General features: G+C 43.8%; 1 protein-coding gene across 2 annotated transcripts in view; it reads left to right on the top strand.

Annotated features, from left to right (window-relative positions):
* Window positions 1-13,135: 13,135 nt before the first annotated feature.
* Window positions 13,136-19,533, top strand: part of NPC1 (NPC intracellular cholesterol transporter 1) — a 56,495-nt gene continuing 50,097 nt past the window's right edge. For both annotated transcript variants that reach the window (XM_059895304.1, XM_059895303.1), the window contains exon 1: window positions 13,136-13,325. In XM_059895304.1, the coding sequence (XP_059751287.1) occupies window positions 13,269-13,325 (57 nt within the window). In that variant the 5' untranslated portion in view covers window positions 13,136-13,268. The remainder of the gene's footprint in view (window positions 13,326-19,533) is intronic.

The following is a 19,533-nucleotide window of genomic DNA, read 5'->3' as shown; positions in this document are numbered from 1 at the left end:
AAAGTTCTGTTATTTAAAATTAAATTGCATTTTTTAACTTTTTAAAATAAAGTTAAATTGCATTTATTTTGCACACAGGTAGATGATTCTTATTTTATGTTAATCTAATTCACAATTCAGTGCTCTGCATCTTAAAACTTAGAGGTAGCATTTCCTATGCAAATCGTTTGCTTAATTGAACCCCAAAGTTTTTCATTACATTCATTTGTTTGATGACAAATTCCATGTTATAATTCAAAATAAAGTTAACGTACTACCCAATTTGCCTTTGCTGATTTTTTCCTATTTGTTTTTAATCAGAAGTTCTTTCAGTGTGATTTTTAATCGTATGGAATTCTAGAGTAAATAATTCCGCTCTGTTGATAAATATATTGATATTTGGAAACTGAATAGGATTGTTAAGCTTTATGGACCTATGATTTCATTACTTCTACCATGGAGAACTTTTGTAATGATCCCCAAAGGTTTTTTATTCAAACAAAAATTCCTGGGATAGTCATGAAAGGTACTGAAAGGTACCTGAAGGTACTGAAAGGTACTGAAAATGAAACTCTAAGCTGTACATCGTGACGATTTGATATTTGTAGACGTCGTGAAAGTATTTCCCCAGCCAGGTAGTTAACACATCCATCACCTCACATATTGATCTTTATGTGTGTGTGTGCGTGTGAGAACGTCTTAATATCCATTTGTATTATCTATGATGCTCCTGGTTCTTCAGTCCTTTGCATTGGCTCTTTCTTCTGCAATAGTTGAGGATTTTTGCACAACTTCATATTTAGGAAACAAGTATTTGCAACGGTAACATTAGGAATCTGGAGCACCCCATGGCCGTTCTGGGGTCCTCCCCTGTTCCATCCACCCTCTGCAACTGAAACCACACAACTCAGATGGGACTCAAACCCAGCCAAAACCCAGATTGGGACTTGAATCCTATCGTTTAATTAAGATTGCACACGTGGTCTAATGGTCACGTGGACTTAATGACGCTCAGGTTCTTTATGTCTCAGCACAGAAGGAATTCAGGGAGAGGCAAAGTGGTAGGCAAGAAGTGGATTTATTTAGAGAGATACACATTCCATAGACAGAATGCGGTCTGTCTCAAAAGGCAAGAACAGCCCTGGGAGAAACGCATGCCACATACAGAGTGTGGGCCATCTCAGAAGACAAGAGGCCCCGAAATAAGGGGTGGTTAGTTTTTACGTGCTGGGTAATTTCACAGGCTAAGGAGTGGGAAGATTATTTCAACTATTTGGGGGAAGGGGCAGGAATTTCCAGGAATTGGGCCACCGCCCACTCTTTGACCTTTTATCAGAAGCCTCAGAACTGTCAGGGTGCCTGTCAGTATGTCATTTAACATGCTGATGTATTACAATGAGCATATGACGAGGTTCAGCTCGAATCTTCCGCTATCTTGGACCGAATCGGTTCTAACCAGCTTTTGTCGTATTCTCAACAGCTATGTTATTCTTTTATTTTACTTTGTTTTATTTTAAGAGAGCTTGGGAATAGGCTATTTTATTTTACTTATTTATTTATTTATTTATTCATTCATTCATTCATTCATTTTTTTTACCGTGCCCCGTGGCATGTGCACTGCAAGCGCGGAGTCCCAACCGCTGGACCACTAAGGAAGTCCCCTTAAATGTTGTGCCCTGCCCCCTCCCTCCTCTTTCACAACCACAGAAGAGTTATGTCTCATCATTACCCCACACTGGGGCACCTGCTCAGAGGAAAAGAGGACCCCCCCACAAATGCCAGGCTACTTGGAAACCGACGGCGATGCCTGCATTTCGGGGTGGGCCTGCGCTGCAGATTATAGGGGTGAGAAGCTGAGGTCCTAATTTCATTATGAAGTGGTTTTGGTGCTGGAACTGGCTGAGCCTCACAAGTGGAGTCTACAGATTATTAGTACTAACAATAGAAAGAGCAGCTAACATTTGTTAAAGGATTGTAATGTGCTCGGCATTTTACATAGATAATCTCATGAAGTTTACATGCATTTTCTTATTTACCCCTGACAACAACCCTATGGAACAGGCACTATTATCACCATCATCTTGCAGCTGAGGATATGGGCTTTGAGAGTGTTTTTTAAATTTATTTATTTATTTTAAGATTTATTTTATTTATTTATTTACTTTGGCTGCGCCGGGTCTTAGTTGAGGCATGCGGGCTTCTTAGTTGCAGCATGCATGCAAGATCTAGTTCCCTGACCAGGGATTGAACCCAGGCCCCCTGCATTGGGAGCGAGGAGTCTTATCCACTGGACCACCAAGAGTGTTTTTAAAAAGAAACAACAGGCCCAAAATGGAGTCAGTTGCCCCCAGAACAGCAAACCAAGGTTTAATTTCAATTTCAGCTACTCCTAGGAGTGTGAACTTTAAGCCGTCAATCTGGAATTACCACATCAGCACCTGTGAGGTAAACTGCATGATAGATCCCCGCCCTTCCCCCAAAGGAAGGTGACTTTGCCTGAAATACTGTAACATTTTTCCTTTTTATGACTTCCTTGTCCCACTCCCTTTCTACCTTTGAAAACCTTCCATTCTGTGCAGCTCCTAAAGCTCCTTTCTACTTGCTAGGTGGGATGTTGCCCAATTCATGAATCCTTGATTTTTTTTTTGGCTGCCCCGTGCGGCTTGAGGGATCTTAGTAAACCAACCAGGGATCGAACCCATGCCCCCTGCAGTGGAAGCACAGAGTCCTAATCACTGGACCACCAGGGAATTCCCATGAATCCTTGAATAAAGCCAAATAGGTCTTCAAATTTACTCAGCTGAGTTCTTTTTTTTAACAAGAAATAACCTCCCAATGCTTTGAGGCCAATGCTAAACCCTCTGATCTTTGGGTTTTGCTTTTTTTAGTGGGGGAAAGGGGGGAGAGCGGTGCCCAGATGGAGTCACGGTTACGGCATCAAGGCAGTGAGGGTGGAGAATATGGGACTTTTTTTGTTTTTAATGTTTAGAGGTAGAGCTAATGATAATTTGTGATTAATTGAACAGAAAGGGTGAGGAAAAGAAAGAAGAGTTAGAAATTATACTAAGGTGTGTCAGGGGACCCTAAGACCACTCCCAGGTTTGGTGATTTGCTAGGAAGACTCAAGAGGCTCATTGTATGGTCATATTCATGGCTAAGATTACAGCGAAATTGATAAATAGCAAAATTAGAAAAGGGAAAGGGAAATGAAATGGAGATATAGAGGAAACCAGGTTAAAGCTTCCAAGAGTCCTCTCCTCTAGGAAAGACTTGTGACAACATTTCGAAGTGTTATCTGCTGGGGAAGCTCATTAGAGACTCACTCAGGCTTTTAACTGGGAGCTGGTCACATAGGCACCCTCTGCCTTAGCGTTTACCAGAATTCCAGACTTCCAGAAGGAAATCAGGCATTTAGAATAACCACATTGTTTGTGTAAACAGCAGAGGCACAGTGAGCCATTATCACTTAGGGAAAGTTTTCTATCAGTGCAGGGAACTATTTGCCAGTCAAGAGTCCAGCTGCCAGCCAGCAGCCAACCTTGTAAGCAAGACTTTCTATAGACAGCAGTCTCAGGTCTGCTGTGCTAACTCTTTCCCACATACAAGGTTTACATGGAGGATGGTGAAATTTTCTCTAGGAAATAAAGAACAGCAGAGTTGGGGTGGAGACAGAGAGAGAGGGAGTTTGGACACGTTCAGTTTGAAGAATGTGTGAAATAGACTCCAGAAGGCAGTTGGAAATAGCAGCTTAACGTTTAGGACAAGACTCTTCCTGATCTGGGCATCATCTACGTAGAAGTGATGGTCAAAGTCATGGGACAAATGAGGTCCCCAGAAAGACTCTGGTGAGAGGAAATAGCTGAGAAGGAAATTGGAAGGAAGAAGGGAATCAGCAAAGGAGAAGAGATGAAATGGACAGGAGTGGGAGGTGAAACGTGGATCAAGGGAGGAGAAAGTCTCAGGAAGAGGAGAGCAGGCAACAAACCCCATGAAGAAGTGTGGCCATGAAACACTAGGGCCAGCAAATTCCAGACCTCCTTTGCTGCACAACCTTGCCCTTGGTGAGCTTGTTCAGTCTTCAAAGAACTCTGGCCCTGTGTTGGAGAGGAAAAGCATGGGGTCTGGTCAGGACCTGCAGCTAATGATAAATTAAATGGTTGACTTGAAATGATTCTAGTACTGTTGGTACAATTGTTTTTTGAAACCACTCCTAACACTTTCTAGGAATTGTTGGCAGCCATCAGAATGTATTACCTCTGCTTGTCACCAACAAGGAACTTTGTGCAGGATCTATGTGGTGCCTGAGAGTTAATGTTTTACTACCTTCTTGGTAAAGTGCAAGAAAGTACACTTATCTACGCTGGTCAGTTGGTCTTAATTAGTGAGTTCTATCTCAGTGTGAGAAGGTGCTAAAAAATGAGCATGTAGAACCATGCTGAGACCCAGCTACGTACAGACTCACACCATGTGATGATTTTTCATGCCATTTTCCCTCATCAGCTCACACCCATGTACTTACCTGTGCTTCAAAATATGGAGAAAATCAAAAACCAAAGTCAAAACGAAATAAGACAAAAAATATGTTCTATGCTCTCTGGGCAAATTTAGAATAATTTATTTCACATTCGTCTGACTGAGAGACTGGCCTGTCTCTTTACTCTGTTTAACTTACCAAACACAATGAGAGAAGCCAGGAATACCAGCTGAGGTGTTTTCTCTAAGCTCTCTGACCGTGCTTAGTCCTCAGTTAAATAATTTATGCATTAGTGGGCCTGGAAAGTCTTAGAATCTTTTCCTGGTGACTTACCCTTATTTTTTGGCAATATTTTAAGATAATTTAAAAATATGAGTGAAGTCACGTTTTAATAATTGAAGGAAGTTAAAGATCTTCAGGCTTTTGTGTTTTTTTTGTTTGTTTGTTTGTTTTTTGGCCACGCTGCAAGGTTTGTGGGATCTTAGCTCCCCAACCAGGCAGTGGAATCGCTGAGTCCTAATCACTGGACTGCCAGGGAATTCCCAAGATCTTCAGTTTTTATTAGATGCCTTGTCAGCTTTATCTCTGGCAACAGAAAGAATGACTTCTCCCATCGCTGATCTCTTCTTCTCTCCCTCACTAGAATTTAACCCTCTAATTTTTAATGAAGGAAATGCTGTTATTGTTCCTATTTCTCGCAGTTGAACTTTTAAGAATAGCCTTAGAAAAGTCTTCCGTTTACAAGTTAGACTCCCTATTTTAGGAAAGATAAGACCAAAAGCCACCCCAGACGAAGGAAACTGTATTATGTGACTGAATCCTCCAGATTAGGGAATGCCAAGTGAAAACCACTGACAGCCATGTTTCAAGGTATCCCCATGCTAATAGCATCCTGTGCAAGTGTAAGCTACACCACAACCCATGACTGGATTAATCACCAATTCAAGTATCCTTAGTATGGTGAGTAATACTTTACCATAAGTCTGACCAAAAATACCCCATTCCTGAACCCTCATAAACCACTGACACTGAAGTCATGAGTTGTGTCTGTAAGCTATTTTAAATGAAGATGTCTGTAAAATTTGGCTTGCTTAAGTATGGAGTTTTAAAACTCTATTGCAGAACCCAAAAGAATTGAGTGTTTATTTCAAAGAAATGACCTGTACAAGAATGTTCATAGCAACTCTATAATGGCCCAAACTGGAAACAACCCAAATGTCTGCCATGATATTTTTATATAATGGAATGTTACTGAGCAATAAAAAAAGATGAACTATTGCTATAAGTGATGTGGACGAATCTCACAGACATAATGTTGAGTGAAAGAAACCAGACACAAAAGAATATGACTCCATTTGCATGAAGTTCAGAAACAGCAAAAGCAATTTATGGTGATAGAAATCAGAATCGTGGCGATCTTTTGGATGGAGGAGGGGATGATATTGACTGGGAAAAGGCATGAGGGAGCCTTCTGGGTCCTGAAAATGTTCTATAGGCTTCCTCTGGTTGGTGGCTACATGGATCTGAGGTAACTAGCCTCCAAGAAGACCCCCAATGCTCCCCTCCTCTGGAATTCTTGTCCCTGTATAGTCCCCCTCCTACATTGTATCAGGACTGTTCGGTGTGATCAGCAGAATATGGCAAAAGTGATGGCATGCCACTGAGTTGAGGCTCTGTCTTGCTCTCTCTTGGATCACTCGCTCTGGAGGAAGCCAGCTGCAAGTCTTGAGAACACACAAGCAGCCCTGTGGAGAAGCCCACATGGAGAGGAACTGAGGCCTCCCGCCAGTAGCATCTTGGAAGCAAATATTCCAGCCCCAGTCAAGCATTCAGATGATGTAGCCCAGCTGACATCTTGACCACAACCTCACAAACCAAAACCACCCAGAACCACACTAATCCCTGGCTGACAGAAACTCTGATATAGTAAATGTTTCTTCCTGTAATCTACTACATTTTGGGATAATTGGTTATCAAGTAATAGATAATATAAGTATATTATATGTAAGAACTCATTGAACTGTACAGGCAAGTTTTATATACTTTATATATGGGTTATATATGAATAAAAAAGAAAAAAGTCTATTACCAAAAAGAGGCTGCCAAAAACACTCAACCTGAAACTCCCTAGAGGTTTGGCAGAAGCATGAACTCAGGGTCTCCTATATTTCACCAAAATGTGTTTGCAATGTGTAGCCAGACAGAAGGAGACAGGTGTGAGCTGGTCACCTTCTCCTGTTCCCTGTGTTGAACTGGTCATCCATCCTCCAACTGTCTACAGGTGGTGCTTTTAGAGTCAGCTCTAGCTGCTCTTCCTGGATCTTTTTGGGGGCTGTCTGTTAGCAAAATTTACAATGTCTACAAAAGTGGGGCCAACTTCTCCATGAAGCCCAGTAGGCCTAGTGCCTAGGGCCCCTGACACTTTCAAGGTCTCATAAAATGTTTTAACATCAATTTATTTTAAAATCAGAAGAAAAATAAAAATATAATAATAATAAATATATAATAATGAAATCAGCTTGGATTATATCCATCTTTATACCAAATGCAGTTGTAAAATATAATTTTAAGTGTTTTTTTTTTAAGGAGGGAGAGGCCCCCAAAGGCAAAGGTACTTAGAGCCAACAAAAGTCATAACCCAGCCCTGAGCACAGGAGGTGTGCTATGGACTGAACAGTGTCTTCCCCCAAATTTATATGTCCCCCTAACCCCCAATGTAACTATTTAGAGACAGGGCTTTTAGGAGGTAATGAAGGTTAAATAAGGTCATAAGGGTGTGGCCTTAACCCGATAGGATTCCGTGACTTTCTACAAAGAGGAAGAGAGAGATTTCTCTCTCCACACACGTTCACCAAAGAAAGACCATGTGAGCACACAATGAGAAGCCAGCCGTCTGCAAGCCAGCAAGCGGGGGCTCACCAGAAATAGAACTCACTGGCAGCTTGATCTTAGACTTCTCTGTCTCCATAACCGTGGGATATAAATTCCAGATGTTTAAGCCACCCAGACCATGGTATTTTGTTACGGCAGCCTAAGCTGACTAATACAAGGAGGGAAAAGTGGGGAAAAAAAAAAAAAAAAGAGCAAAGTGAAGACATGCCGAGTCCAACAGGAATGGTCTCAGGTATCACCAGATTAAGTCAGTTCCATCCTAGTACCCCAAAGGCCCAGCTCTGTCTTCATTTCCTAGTATTGAATTTCAGCCTTCAAGTTAGAAACTAGGCAAGCTTGCAATCTGTGCAGAGGTTAGGCATTCTTTTTTCTTTGCCCACTTGAATCACTGCCTACTTTGAAGGTTCCAAGTTAGCAGCAGCAGCAGCAAAAAAAAAAAAAACAAAACAAAACTTCTATATTAGAAGAACTCAAAGTTATTTTATTGGAATAAAATTTTATTAACATGAATATCCTGCTCAAATCACATCCCTAGTCTAGAAAATGAGATGCAGTGGTTGCTTAGCCAATGAGGTAACCCAGGAGAATGAGGGTTAAAGAAGACTATGTTTTATGAAGAACATGTGATTATCTGCTGAATGTTACTAAGAGGGCAAGTGAGATGAGAACAAAGGCGTTGTCATCGATTTGGCAACACAAAAACCAGTGATGACTTTAAGAAGAGCAGGTGTCCATCTGATTGCTGAGGCTCTGCGGGGAGGTGGAGAGCCAGATCTTTACATCACTCCTTGCAGCAAAATAATTTCAGATGGATCATTATCTTCATGAAATCATTAAAACTCTAAAGGAAAACATGGAATAATTTTTTATAACACTGTAAACTAGTAAATTAGTAAAAGTTTCTGCACTGCATTTGCTAGACCAACAGATGAATTTTCTTAAATAGTTTTTACAACTAAAAAGAAACGAAATTGAGTTATTTGTAATGAGGTGGATGGAGTTAGAGTCTGTCATACAGAGTGAAGTAGGTCAGAAAGAGAAAAACAAATACAGTATGCTAACACATATATATGGAATCTAAGGGAAAAAAAAAAAAAGGTCATGAAGAACCTAGTGGCAAGACGGTAATAAAGACACAGACCTACTAGAGAATGGACTTGAGGATGTGGGGAGGGGGAAGGGTAAGCTGGGACAAAGTTAGAGAGTGGCATGGACATATATACACTACCAAACGTAAAATAGATCACTAGTGGGAAGCAACCGCATAGCACAGGAAGATCAGCTCCGTGCTTTGTGACCACCTGGAGGGGTGGGATGGGGAGGGTGGGAGGGAGGGAGACGCAAGAGGGAAGAGATATGGGAACATATGTGTATGTATAACTGATTCATTTTGTTATAAAGCAGAAACTAACACACCATTGTAAAGCAATTGTACTCCAATAAAGATGTTAAAAAATAATAATAATAAAATTTTTTAAAAATAGTTTTTACAAATCAATATGAAAAAAAACTGACAGAAAATGAATACAGAAAAAGAAATAAAATTTATAAGTGTATGAAAAGATTCTTAATCTCACTTATAATTAATAAAATACAAACTAAAGCATCATAATATTTTTTAAGATAAGAAACAAAATAATTGAAATCACAGATACTATTTTTCACCTAACAGAATGGCAAAGATAAGTGTTGGCAAAGAGGTAGAATCAAGTACTTCCATATGTTGTTGGCAAAGGTGTAAATTGCAATCTCTTTGGAGGGCAATTTGGCAATAATCAAAACTAAAATACACATTTCCTTTGATCCAACAATATATGCATTTTTCCAACAGTTCTATTTGTATATGATTGTAAAGATTTAGGTACAAGGCTGTTCACTGCATCATTGTTTCCTGTAACAAAAGTGACAAACCAAACATAAAACAGGAGATTGATTAAATAAATTATGTAATGGATCAAAAACTATTAACAGACTATTTCTAGCCTTCCCCTTCCCTCTGCTAGGTAAAAAGAAATTTGTTTTGGGTCAACGTTCTCATCTCTCTCCCTAAGGAAAATGTTCAATAGCTTTTAGACTTCTGTGATGCAATACCATGAGGAAAGCAGAGGGCACAGAAAGATGCAAAGCTTTGTGGAATTCAGACAAGCTCAGGAATGTGTGGAGGCATAAGAAAAAGAAAAGTGAATTTATACAATATTACTAGAGATATACAAACCCTTCCCATGTTTCAGAAATGCAATTTTGAGGCTTAAGTCATTTTGAAATACTTTTTGGTGGTGAACTCTATTTCACTGACTTAGGCACAGCTCTGAGACCTACAGTGGCCTTCAGAAATGTCATATACACACAATGAAATCCATAAAGCTAGTAAAAGTATTGAGGTGGAAAAGCATATTGCTAAATGTAAAAAATGTAAATGTAAAAAAGCAAGCTGTAAACTGTATACCGTATGTTCCCACTTGTTTAAAAAGCCCATGCATATATTATTCACATACATGTTTTCGAATACATAGATGTTTTCTGGAGGATGTTTCTGCACATTTATAAAGATGCATACATGTAATAATTTTCATTGACCCTCTTGTTTTGTCCTTTATTTTTATGCAATCAGTGCTGAGTGGTGTTTATAATGATAGTGGTATTGAGTATTATTTAAACAAAAAGTCTCTCTTAGGACCTCAACCATGTGTCAACCGAAATAAAAACGCACAATGTAGGACTTCCCTGGTGACACAGTGGTAAAGAATCCACCTGCCAATGCAGGGGACACGGGTTCGAGTCCAGGAAGATCCCACATGCCAAGGAGCAACTAAGCCCGTGAGCCACAACTACTGAGCCTGCGCTCTAGAGCCCTTGAGCCACAACTACTGAGCCTGCGCTCTAGAGCCCTCGAGCCACAACTACAGAAGCCCGCGTGCCTAGAGCCCGTGCTCTGCAACAGGAGAAGTCACTGCAATGAGAAGCCCGCGCACTGCAATGAAGAGTAGCACCCCCCGCGCCCCCCCACCCCGCTCACCGCAACTAAAGAAAGCCCGTGGGCAGCAACGAAGACCCAACACAGCCAAAAATAAATAAATCTATATTTTTTTAAAAAACACATAATGTACAAGTTGTGAGTCAAGTTTTATTTGGGGACCTTACTGAGGACCATAGCCTGGGAGACAGCCTCTCAGAGAGCTCTGAGAAACTGTTCCAAAGAGGTAAGGGAGGAACTAGGATGTATGTGAACTTTTCTGCTTGGAAAAAAACTTGTAATCAAGCATAAAAAGATCACTGCTAATCACAAAGAACGGACATTTCAAGTTAATGATTTTAGTGCTTTTCTAAGTAGGGGAAGATGAAAGAATCTAGGGTCTGAAATTTTTCCTTAGCTACGTATCTTAGCTACCTAGTGGTCAGTATATCTGATGCACAGAATACTTTGTTTTTCTCCATCCTGAATTCCCCTCAGGGTGCACACATTAGCAACTGCAGTGGTTAAAGGCTTAATCCTTGTAGAATTGGGATGGCAGGCAACATTTTTTTTTCTTCACATGAGTGAAAACAATTTTCAGAGAAGAAGAAAATACACCATGATGTGACATAGATTATCCATAATGGTGGAATTACATATGACTTTTTTATTCTTGTCTGTAAACTTTTGTGTATTTTCAAAGTTTCCACCACGAGCATGGATTACTTTTATCAGCAAAACAAATTTCTCTTCAAAATATGATAGTTTATTTTTAAAATATATTCTAGCCTTTTGGATATTGTCAAAGCTGTACAAAAAACAGAACCAGAAAAAATATATATAGCTAAAAGATCTTTTAGTTACTATTTTGGTGAACAGTAGACATAATTTGTTGGGTATCAAAATTTCTGCCCATCCCAGAAATGTTTCATGTGGTGCTTAAAATTACCTTTATTCAAGTCAATTATTTAGTAAAGGTTGTTTGTTTGTTTCCCCCATAAGGACTTTGCTAAAATTGGAAGGGTTACTAACCCACCAGGATCCAGGGAATACATTACAGAGGTAGTTCTTGAATTGGAATGTGAATTGGAACCACCAGGAGGGCTTGTTAAACTAAAAAGGGCAGCTTCATCCCCTAGGATTTCTGATTCAGTGGGTCCAGGGTGGGGCCCATAATTTGCATTTCTAACAAATTCCCAGGTGGTGGTGCTGCCAGCTGGTTCAGTGACAACAATTTGAGTATCTCTGCATGAAGCATACTACCTTATCATCAGCGAGAGCACCAGGCACCTGAGAGCAAGCCAGTGCATGAGGCCAGGGGGTCGTCATGGCTGAAGGTCCAGAGAGAATCCCTATAATTTCAGTCCCCAGCCAGACAGGTGGACATTTCAGAGCTGAGGAGGTGGGGAGGCAAATCAGTAACTGAATCAGCGGCTTTGTAGAGTAGGGATGGGAATGTCACCTGCATCATGGTCCTACCTTCACTGGGTTTGTTCATCGCTACAGATGGATATTTAGTCTTTTCATTGTAAACTGGCTTCCACTGTGCGGAGAAGAGATCCATACCTGCATTTCCTTACCTTCAAAATGGAAATGACTGATGCTTTTGAGTGGTTTTTTTTTTTTTTTAATTTTATTTTATTTTTGGCTGTGTTGGGTCTTCGTTTCTGTGCAAGGGCTTTCTCCAGTTGCGGCGAGCGGGGGCCACCCTTCATCGCGGTGCGCGGGCCTCTCACTATCGCGGCCTCTCCCGTTGCGGAGCACAGGCTCCAGACGCGCAGGCTCAGTAGTTGTGGCTCACGGGCCTAGTTGCTCCGCGGCATGTGGGATCTTCCCGGACCGGGGCATGAACCCGTGTCCCCTGCATTGGCAGGCGGATTCCTAACCACTGCGCCACCAGGGAAGCCCTGAGTGGTTTTAATAATTAAATCTGAGGGAAAATGTTACCAGAAATACAGATAACAAAAATAAGTGTAAAAAGATTATAATAAGTGTAAGGCTTAAAAAAGTAGATGCTTCTTCTTTATCTCTGTGTTACTTCACTTCACCTAGAACTTAACGGACTCTGGTCCCACCTCTGGGTCAAACCTCCCCCCGGGCTGGTGGCGGGCTCTTCTGACGTCCGCATGTTCCCTGCCACGCTTGGCTCCGCCAGCAGATGGTGCGGTTCTAGCGCTTTTCCAAAAGTGGGCTGAGAGGACAGAAAACAGAGATTGGGTAGCTCTGAGGTATCGTCCACAGCCACGCACCGCCCGTGGAGCTCTCGGATCACAACACTGTCAGGCCACTGCATGGCACCGCCCCCCGCTTTGCTAGAAGTGCCCAGGCATGGATTCCTTTTGGGTGACTGGGTTTGGAAGGAGAACTTGCTTAGGGGGCTAATTGGACCCGCTGAGAAGTGGCGTCTTAATTGGGAGGATAGTCCGCACACAATCCCATGTGCTAAAACCTCGCCCACCGTCTCCAATCGAGGAAAGACAAAAAGGGGAGAAAGGAGTTAAAGCATCAAAACCACACGCCGTTGGGACAGCTCCAGAAGTATCCTTCCCGGGCCGGATTCCAAATGTTCAGGGGCCCGGGTCTGCGAGTCCCTGGGCCGGGGCTGCGCCCCCAGGCGCCGCAAGGCGGAGAAGTGCCGGGCTGGTACTAGGGAGGGCGCTGTGGGATCCGGCGGTCGGGTCCCGACTAGCCCCGCCCCTGTCCCACTCCCCACCCCGGGTCGGCCTCGCCCCAGGACAGGTCTGGGGCGGGTCCAGGTCGTGCCGGCAGCGGCCCCACCCAGAAGTGGGAGGAGCCGACGATGCCTTCGTCCTTCCTGACCTGCGCGCGCAATCAGCCGCAAGGGGCGGTTGTTCTCTTCTTCAGCTGGTGCCGGACCCAGACAGACTCGGACGCCGAGCGGAGCCTGCCAGCCGAGTGGAGCCTGCCAGCCGACCGTCACCGACGTCTGCAGCCCGGCGCCACGGCAGCATGAGCGCGTGCGGCCCGGCCCTCGGCTTCCTCCTGCTGCTGCTCTGCCCGGCGCAGGTGAGCGGCCGCCGGCGACCCGGGCAGGCTGTGGGGGACGTGGTGAGGCCGCGAGGCGGGAAGGGCGGCGGGCTGTGCAGCGGCTCAGGCGCCCTCGGCCCCAGAGAGGACCAGCCGCGGGCCCAGCGGGTCCCGGGGAAGTTGGTCTAGCGATGGAGCCCCTGGAGGTCCCCCCCAGCTCTCCGGTGTCTTTCTCCGGCCACGCAGTTTTCCCTGTGGTCTGGAAGACGGTGACAACTGGGGGCTGCTTGTTTGACCTGTTTGGAGCTCCTTTCACCTGTGGTCACCTCGTTTCTGGATTAAGGGTGTGGGGTGAAGAGAGGAGGAAGAAAATGGGCGGAGAGGAATAGGGTTCGTATTATTTAACCTGCCTTTTCCCCCCTTAATTCTGCCAGATGCACGCGAATTCTTTGTAAATGTGTTTAGAAGATCTGACCACTTTATTTCTTCTCCTCCTCCCCCAAGGGTGAAGGAGGGAGGGGAGATAAAGTTAGCAATCCGTCAGGCCCCAAATTGGAACAGCCCTAAGTACTTTACAGAAGGCGGTCTGGTCTTCTAAAGAGTGCAAGTTACCTCTTACCCACTCCCTTTACATCTCGAGACGCTGAGGCCGACAGGTGCACGGGTTAATTGGATTTCGCAATACCAGCCGTGGAGAGGATGGGGCCTGGAACTCCCTGGGTCCGCTTTCCCCTGGTTTGGTAGAAGCCCTGGGCATGAGCGCCTCGCTGCTATTTGTGTGTCTACAGTTTTATCCTTTAAAACTGTGGGTGTCGGGAGGGATGTCTAAGGATTTAGTGCTGATTGAACCAGATCCTGATGGGAATCCCAGGTTCTCGTGCCCACTCATAGGTGTGTCAGTGATGAGGGGGCAGTGAGTCCCAGGGGAAGACAGATCAAGGGGTTTCCTGCACCAGAAAAAGCTCTCCTGAGACGTCTGCGTAGTTCTCAGCAGGGGGGGTAGGTGTGGCTGACCCCGGAAGGGCCTCCTGTATGTGCGTGTGGCCGTCGCCAGGGGTGTGGGCTTGTGGAAGAGCACACACCTGGTGGGGAGGGGAGGCAGAGGAAAGCAGGTTTCGGGGAGGTGCTCTGGAATGGGGTCAACCGGTAGACGGCCTGCTAGCTCTGTGGCTTTGGGCTCATTACTCTTTCAAGCCTAACTTTTTCTGAAGATAAGCAATACCTCGTATGATTACTGAGGTCCCTCCATGCATAATGATGTTTGGAGAGACCGCATCACTGTAGTAAAAACTCAAGAAATAGCAGCAGTTATTTGCTTTGAAAATACAGCTATTCAATTTCCCGAGAGTTTTAGGTTAGGATCTAACAGGCAGGCTTCACATGGTTAAGTAGCTTTAATTTATCTCTGAAATCCTTTTACCTCAAGGTAGCAGCCAGGGCTGATGGTAAATGAGTGCCTCTCCTCCTAGGACTTTTGGGATAGGTCAGAGGTTGGTCACAAGTTTCTTGCAAAACGCCTGGAAGCCTTGAGAAGGTTTGCAAATATGAACTAGAGACCCTCCTGTTGATATTTTTAAGATTAGCTCCCTAATGTCTGCAGAGGCTTTCAGTACCTGCATTTCCTCACACCTGAAATGTGATGGGGGGGCGGGCGGTTCTCGCTTTTAGAATTCTCACCAGTGATAAGCAGCTCATCTGGGTTCAATCTGAGCACCAGTAAAGTTCTGTCACGGAATTGCAGACTAACTGTCCTTCATAAAGTCTGAAATAACCTTTGGGGGGTGGGGGATTTTTGCTTTCCTTAACTTTTAAGTTTTACAGATGATGAAATCACATTACTAAGACTGCGTGGTTTTTAAACCTTGTGTTCATCCAAATAATGTGTGCAGTTTTGAGAAGCAGTACACATCTCTCCTGACTGTAATATTTATAAGCTTTTTCTTGAGAGACTTGCACCATAATGAGGCCTGGGTAGGAATTAAGTCATTAAAACTGCTTTTCCTGAGGAGATCGGGAATGGGTTAATCTTTCAGCCTGAGAGCATTGAAGAATAACTTTCTGAAATTGGAGCGAATGTGGGTAATCTTCCCCAGTCTCTCCCATTCCTTGATTGATGCTGTGATCAGTTATTTTACTAACATAAGTAATCAAGGGAAAATGAGGCTTTTTATTATTAGCAAGTGGGCAGAAAGAAAACGCCTTGCTGAATAGGTCTTTGTATTCCTTCAGTGTTTGTCATATTACCCAGAACAAAGAATCCTCTTTCCTGGGTAACCCTTCCCCTCCCTCCACTCCTCCTAAAAGGGATGCTTTTCAGGGGTGTTTTACAGATGACACATTACCTGTGCGGAAGCCTGGAGTGGGCCATCTCTAGCCTGATCTAAGGTGCCTCGTCTGCTCTTTCACCCACAGACCTGTGAAGGGCACCAGCTCTCCAGCCAAATAAACTACTTGCTGTCAAAACTCTGCCCATCTTCCAAGGCCCAGTTCAAAAGTATCTTCATCTGTGGCATTGTTATTCTGTTCCCCCAACTAGAATGCCTTCCCTCTGAAGTTCTCAATCTTTGTTTAAACTGCTGCAGCAGCAGCAGCGTTTACGGCCTGGCACAAGACTTGGAGTTAAAAGACCTGGTGTGGGTCTTGACTCTTCCTCTTACCAGGAGTGATCTTGGGCAAAGGCAGTCTCCTCCTCTGTAAAATGGGGTTAACAACTTCGCCTACTTCTCAGGGTGCTTGTGGAAAGACAGAGAAATATTGTTTGAATTGAACTACCGTGCTGCAGGCTCCTTGAGGGCAAGAACTATATTTTACCATCTCCAGCATGGCCTGAATCAACAAATCATTGGGCCTTCATGGATTTGGGTGAGGGGATAAGATCGGGGAGGCATTCAGAGGCTAGTAGAGATCAGAATTGGATTTGCATTTGTTGTCTGGGTGATTGCAAAGATCAACGGTGGCCCGACAGGCTTTCCTTTGCTTGGAACATGCTTGTTATTTTCAGTCTTTAGAATATTTGCTTTGGCAAGAAAACTTTAAAACACACACACACACACACACACACACACAAACCCAAAAAACCCCTGCTTTCTCTGATGCAAGTGTGCTCTTGGGGAATTTGAGAGGGAATCTTTAGAATTGGGCCACAGAGGAACTCAAATGACTGTCATTCAGTAATTTCATAAATGTGAAGTGAGTGCAGTGTAGGATACAATAGTAGATCGAAAGAATCACCTAGCCAGAGAGTGGTCTGTCTGTAAACTGTAAAGTGCTATGTAAAAGTTAGTAGTTACTATCCCTGTCTTGTTCATAGTTGATGGGAGGAAGAGTGGATACATAAAAAAATTACAATGCAAAGAAAAGTGTGCTCTAATAAAGGGACAGAATGTGATGGGGAGTCCATTTTTGAGCTGAGTGTTGGAGGGTGAATTAATGCTTACCAGGCGGATGAAAGGAAAACTGGAGAAAATAGGGGGGAAAGTTACCCAATTGTTACTAAAAACCATTAAACTGTACACTTCAACGGTGAATTTGTAGTATGTAAATTATCTCAATATTTTTAAATGGCATCTTGGATTACAAGAGACTAAGGAAAAAGGAATTACCTAATTTTTGCATAGTACTCCATTGCGATGACACCTCTGGTCTTGTTTTAACCTCCCAAGACTCCATAAGATAGGTGTGATGCTGTTTTTCCTGTTTTACAGATGTGAATATTAAGGCTGAAGTTTGTCTCAAGGTCATAGTTGGTAAATGGCAGACTGGGGCTTGAGCCACTGTCTTCTGACTTCCAGGCTCTACTTTATTGAAATTCAGAATATTGCTGCCAGGTTATTCATATTTAGCAAGCTCTGTTGAATGGGTGTTTAGTAGATGTTCTACTTGGCCGGTAACATTCAAAGCATGTTCCTGGCTCCAGTGTGGCTTCTCCAAAAGCCCGTGATAGATCAGGGGTGGATTTAGCCTACTGGCCTGACCCTTGGTTCAATTGTCACGTTGTGTGAACATTCCTTAGGAAAAAACCTGCGGACAGTATACACCCCCATCCACTTCCATGGTTTTGATTTAGCCTTGTGGCTTTTGGATTATTTTTCAAACTCGTGAGTGTGGGAGCTCAGAAATGTCTAAGACTAACTCATAGTGTGACCTTGGGCAAGTCAGTTAAACTGCAAGCTGGAGGGGTTATCTGTAAAGTGAAGGTTGGCTGAGCCCATCTAACTCGAAAAATATATCTAAAACACCCATCTAAAGGCGTGCCTGGTGCTCACACAAATTATCCTTTGTTATGTGGATATGTTTACCCCAGGTTGGCTATAAAACAGTGTTCCAGAGAATTCCGTCAATAAAAGAGCAGACCAGCCTCCACCCCAAATGTCCTGTCATATTTGTTTGGTCTGCATACCCGACCCCAAAGGACACAGCAGGCAGCTTAATCTCTGGACAGGATTCTCTGGGCCACCGCCTCCTGGGTTATCCTGACTGGCCAGGCCAGCCCCTCAGCTCCACCCCTTTCCAGAGCTGCAGCTGGGTGTGTCTCCAGGTTCCATCGTGAGCTTTACTTATCCAGGACAGCAGCAGAGGTGAGGGGACCAGGCCCTGCACTGCATCTGCATGGGATGGCCAGGTACAGGCCTGGGGCTGAAGACAGTCACTGGTCCTGAGAAAGTGAGTCAGGACTTGACAGCTGCCTAGAGTTGTATGTAAATGGTAGTCATTAGTCCTGCAGGTGAACAAGGCTGTGTGGAAAGAGGGACACCTGTGTAGGATGATAGTGGAGGGGACAGCCCATCCCTAGCACATTGTCACAATCTAAGGATACGTCCGTGTACAAACTGAGCTGAAGTTTGAACAGTGCAGCAGCTGGCGGGGTGGGCATGGGGGTGAATAGGAAGGAGAATGCTTAACTTGGTGTTCAAAATCTTGTTTCTCATTACTGGTTTTGTCACTTATGAGCCATGTGATCTCAGAGAATCCTCTCTGAGCTCCAGTTTCCTTACCTATAAAATTCTGTGATACTACTCCATGGGGTGTCTGAGAAATAAATGAGGCAATGAGGGAGAAATCACTCAACTTTGTGCCTGGCACGTGGTTGATGTTCATTAAGCATTTGAACATGAGTTAATATTCAGCCTGGAGTATACAATTCTGTTGCTGAGGTTCAGAGCTTCTCCATGTGATAAGATGTGCTTTCGGGGAGCTCCCAATTAGAGTCTGTTTAACAGCTGCTAGAGTTGCTGACATAGAGCAGAAGGGGCATTTTTTTTTTTTAACTTTCCTGAACTATTCCTATTATTATTGAAAGATGCTTCCCTGTGCAGTCATATATCCAATAATTAAACTCTAGAGCATGTTGTGAAATAACCATATGGCCTAACCTTTAAAAGCAGAGATGGTCTAGGCTTGTGACCACTAAATTCTGGGTTAAAGCCAAAGCAACTTCTTACATAATCCAGTCAAGCTCCTTTAACTCATCTTGTACGTTTTGATAGTTTCTGAATCAGTGAACACTGGATGAGATACTATAGAAAATTTCAAAGGAAGTGTAACACCTGGGCTCTGCCCTTTAGGGTTCTGTGGTCTTACAGGGCAGTCGAGACAAAGGCAAGAAAATACTCTTGCAACCTCTGCCCTCATGCACAACTTTGTGATACTCATAAGTATAAATTCTCCTTGATCTTAGAGCAGGAGCCAGCAAATTATGACCTGGCTAGAGCCTGTATAGTTTTCTTGGGATACACCCACGCCCATCTTTTACCCATTGTCTGTGGTTACTTTTGAGCTACAGCAGACAAGGTTGAGTATGTAGCACAGAGACCTTAGGGCCTACAAACCTACCATATTTAATATTTGGCCCTCTAAGGAAAAGTTTATCCACCGCGTCCTGGTGGATCCCCAGGGGAGCTTGTGGAATGTAAGTCATAGAGAAATGGTTCGCCTGAGCTCTGGGTGCAGGACACCTGCTGACTCAAGCAGTGAGGATGGATGCCCATGAGCACCAGCCAGGTGCTGCCTGGGGCCAACCTGCCTATGCCCCAAGACAGCTCACCCGACGGGGGAGCGCCATGACCAGATCCAGGTGATAGGGGTCAGAGTTCAATTTAGTGGAGGCAGTGAGTCTTGGGTGAGGCTTGTAAAAAGGGAGGCCGTTCCAAGATGGGGGGCGGGGACTGAAATGTGTGGAGAAAACAAGGGACAGCAGACAAGGGCTGGAGTCTGGCCTTGGGGACCCCGATACATACAGTTACAGGCA

The sequence above is a fragment of the Balaenoptera ricei genome, chromosome 14 (assembly GCF_028023285.1).
Source record: "Balaenoptera ricei isolate mBalRic1 chromosome 14, mBalRic1.hap2, whole genome shotgun sequence".
NCBI classification, from domain to species: Eukaryota; Metazoa; Chordata; class Mammalia; order Artiodactyla; family Balaenopteridae; genus Balaenoptera; species Balaenoptera ricei.
Note: the sequence above shows the minus strand (reverse complement) of the source record. Positions and strands in the feature narration are given on the sequence as shown.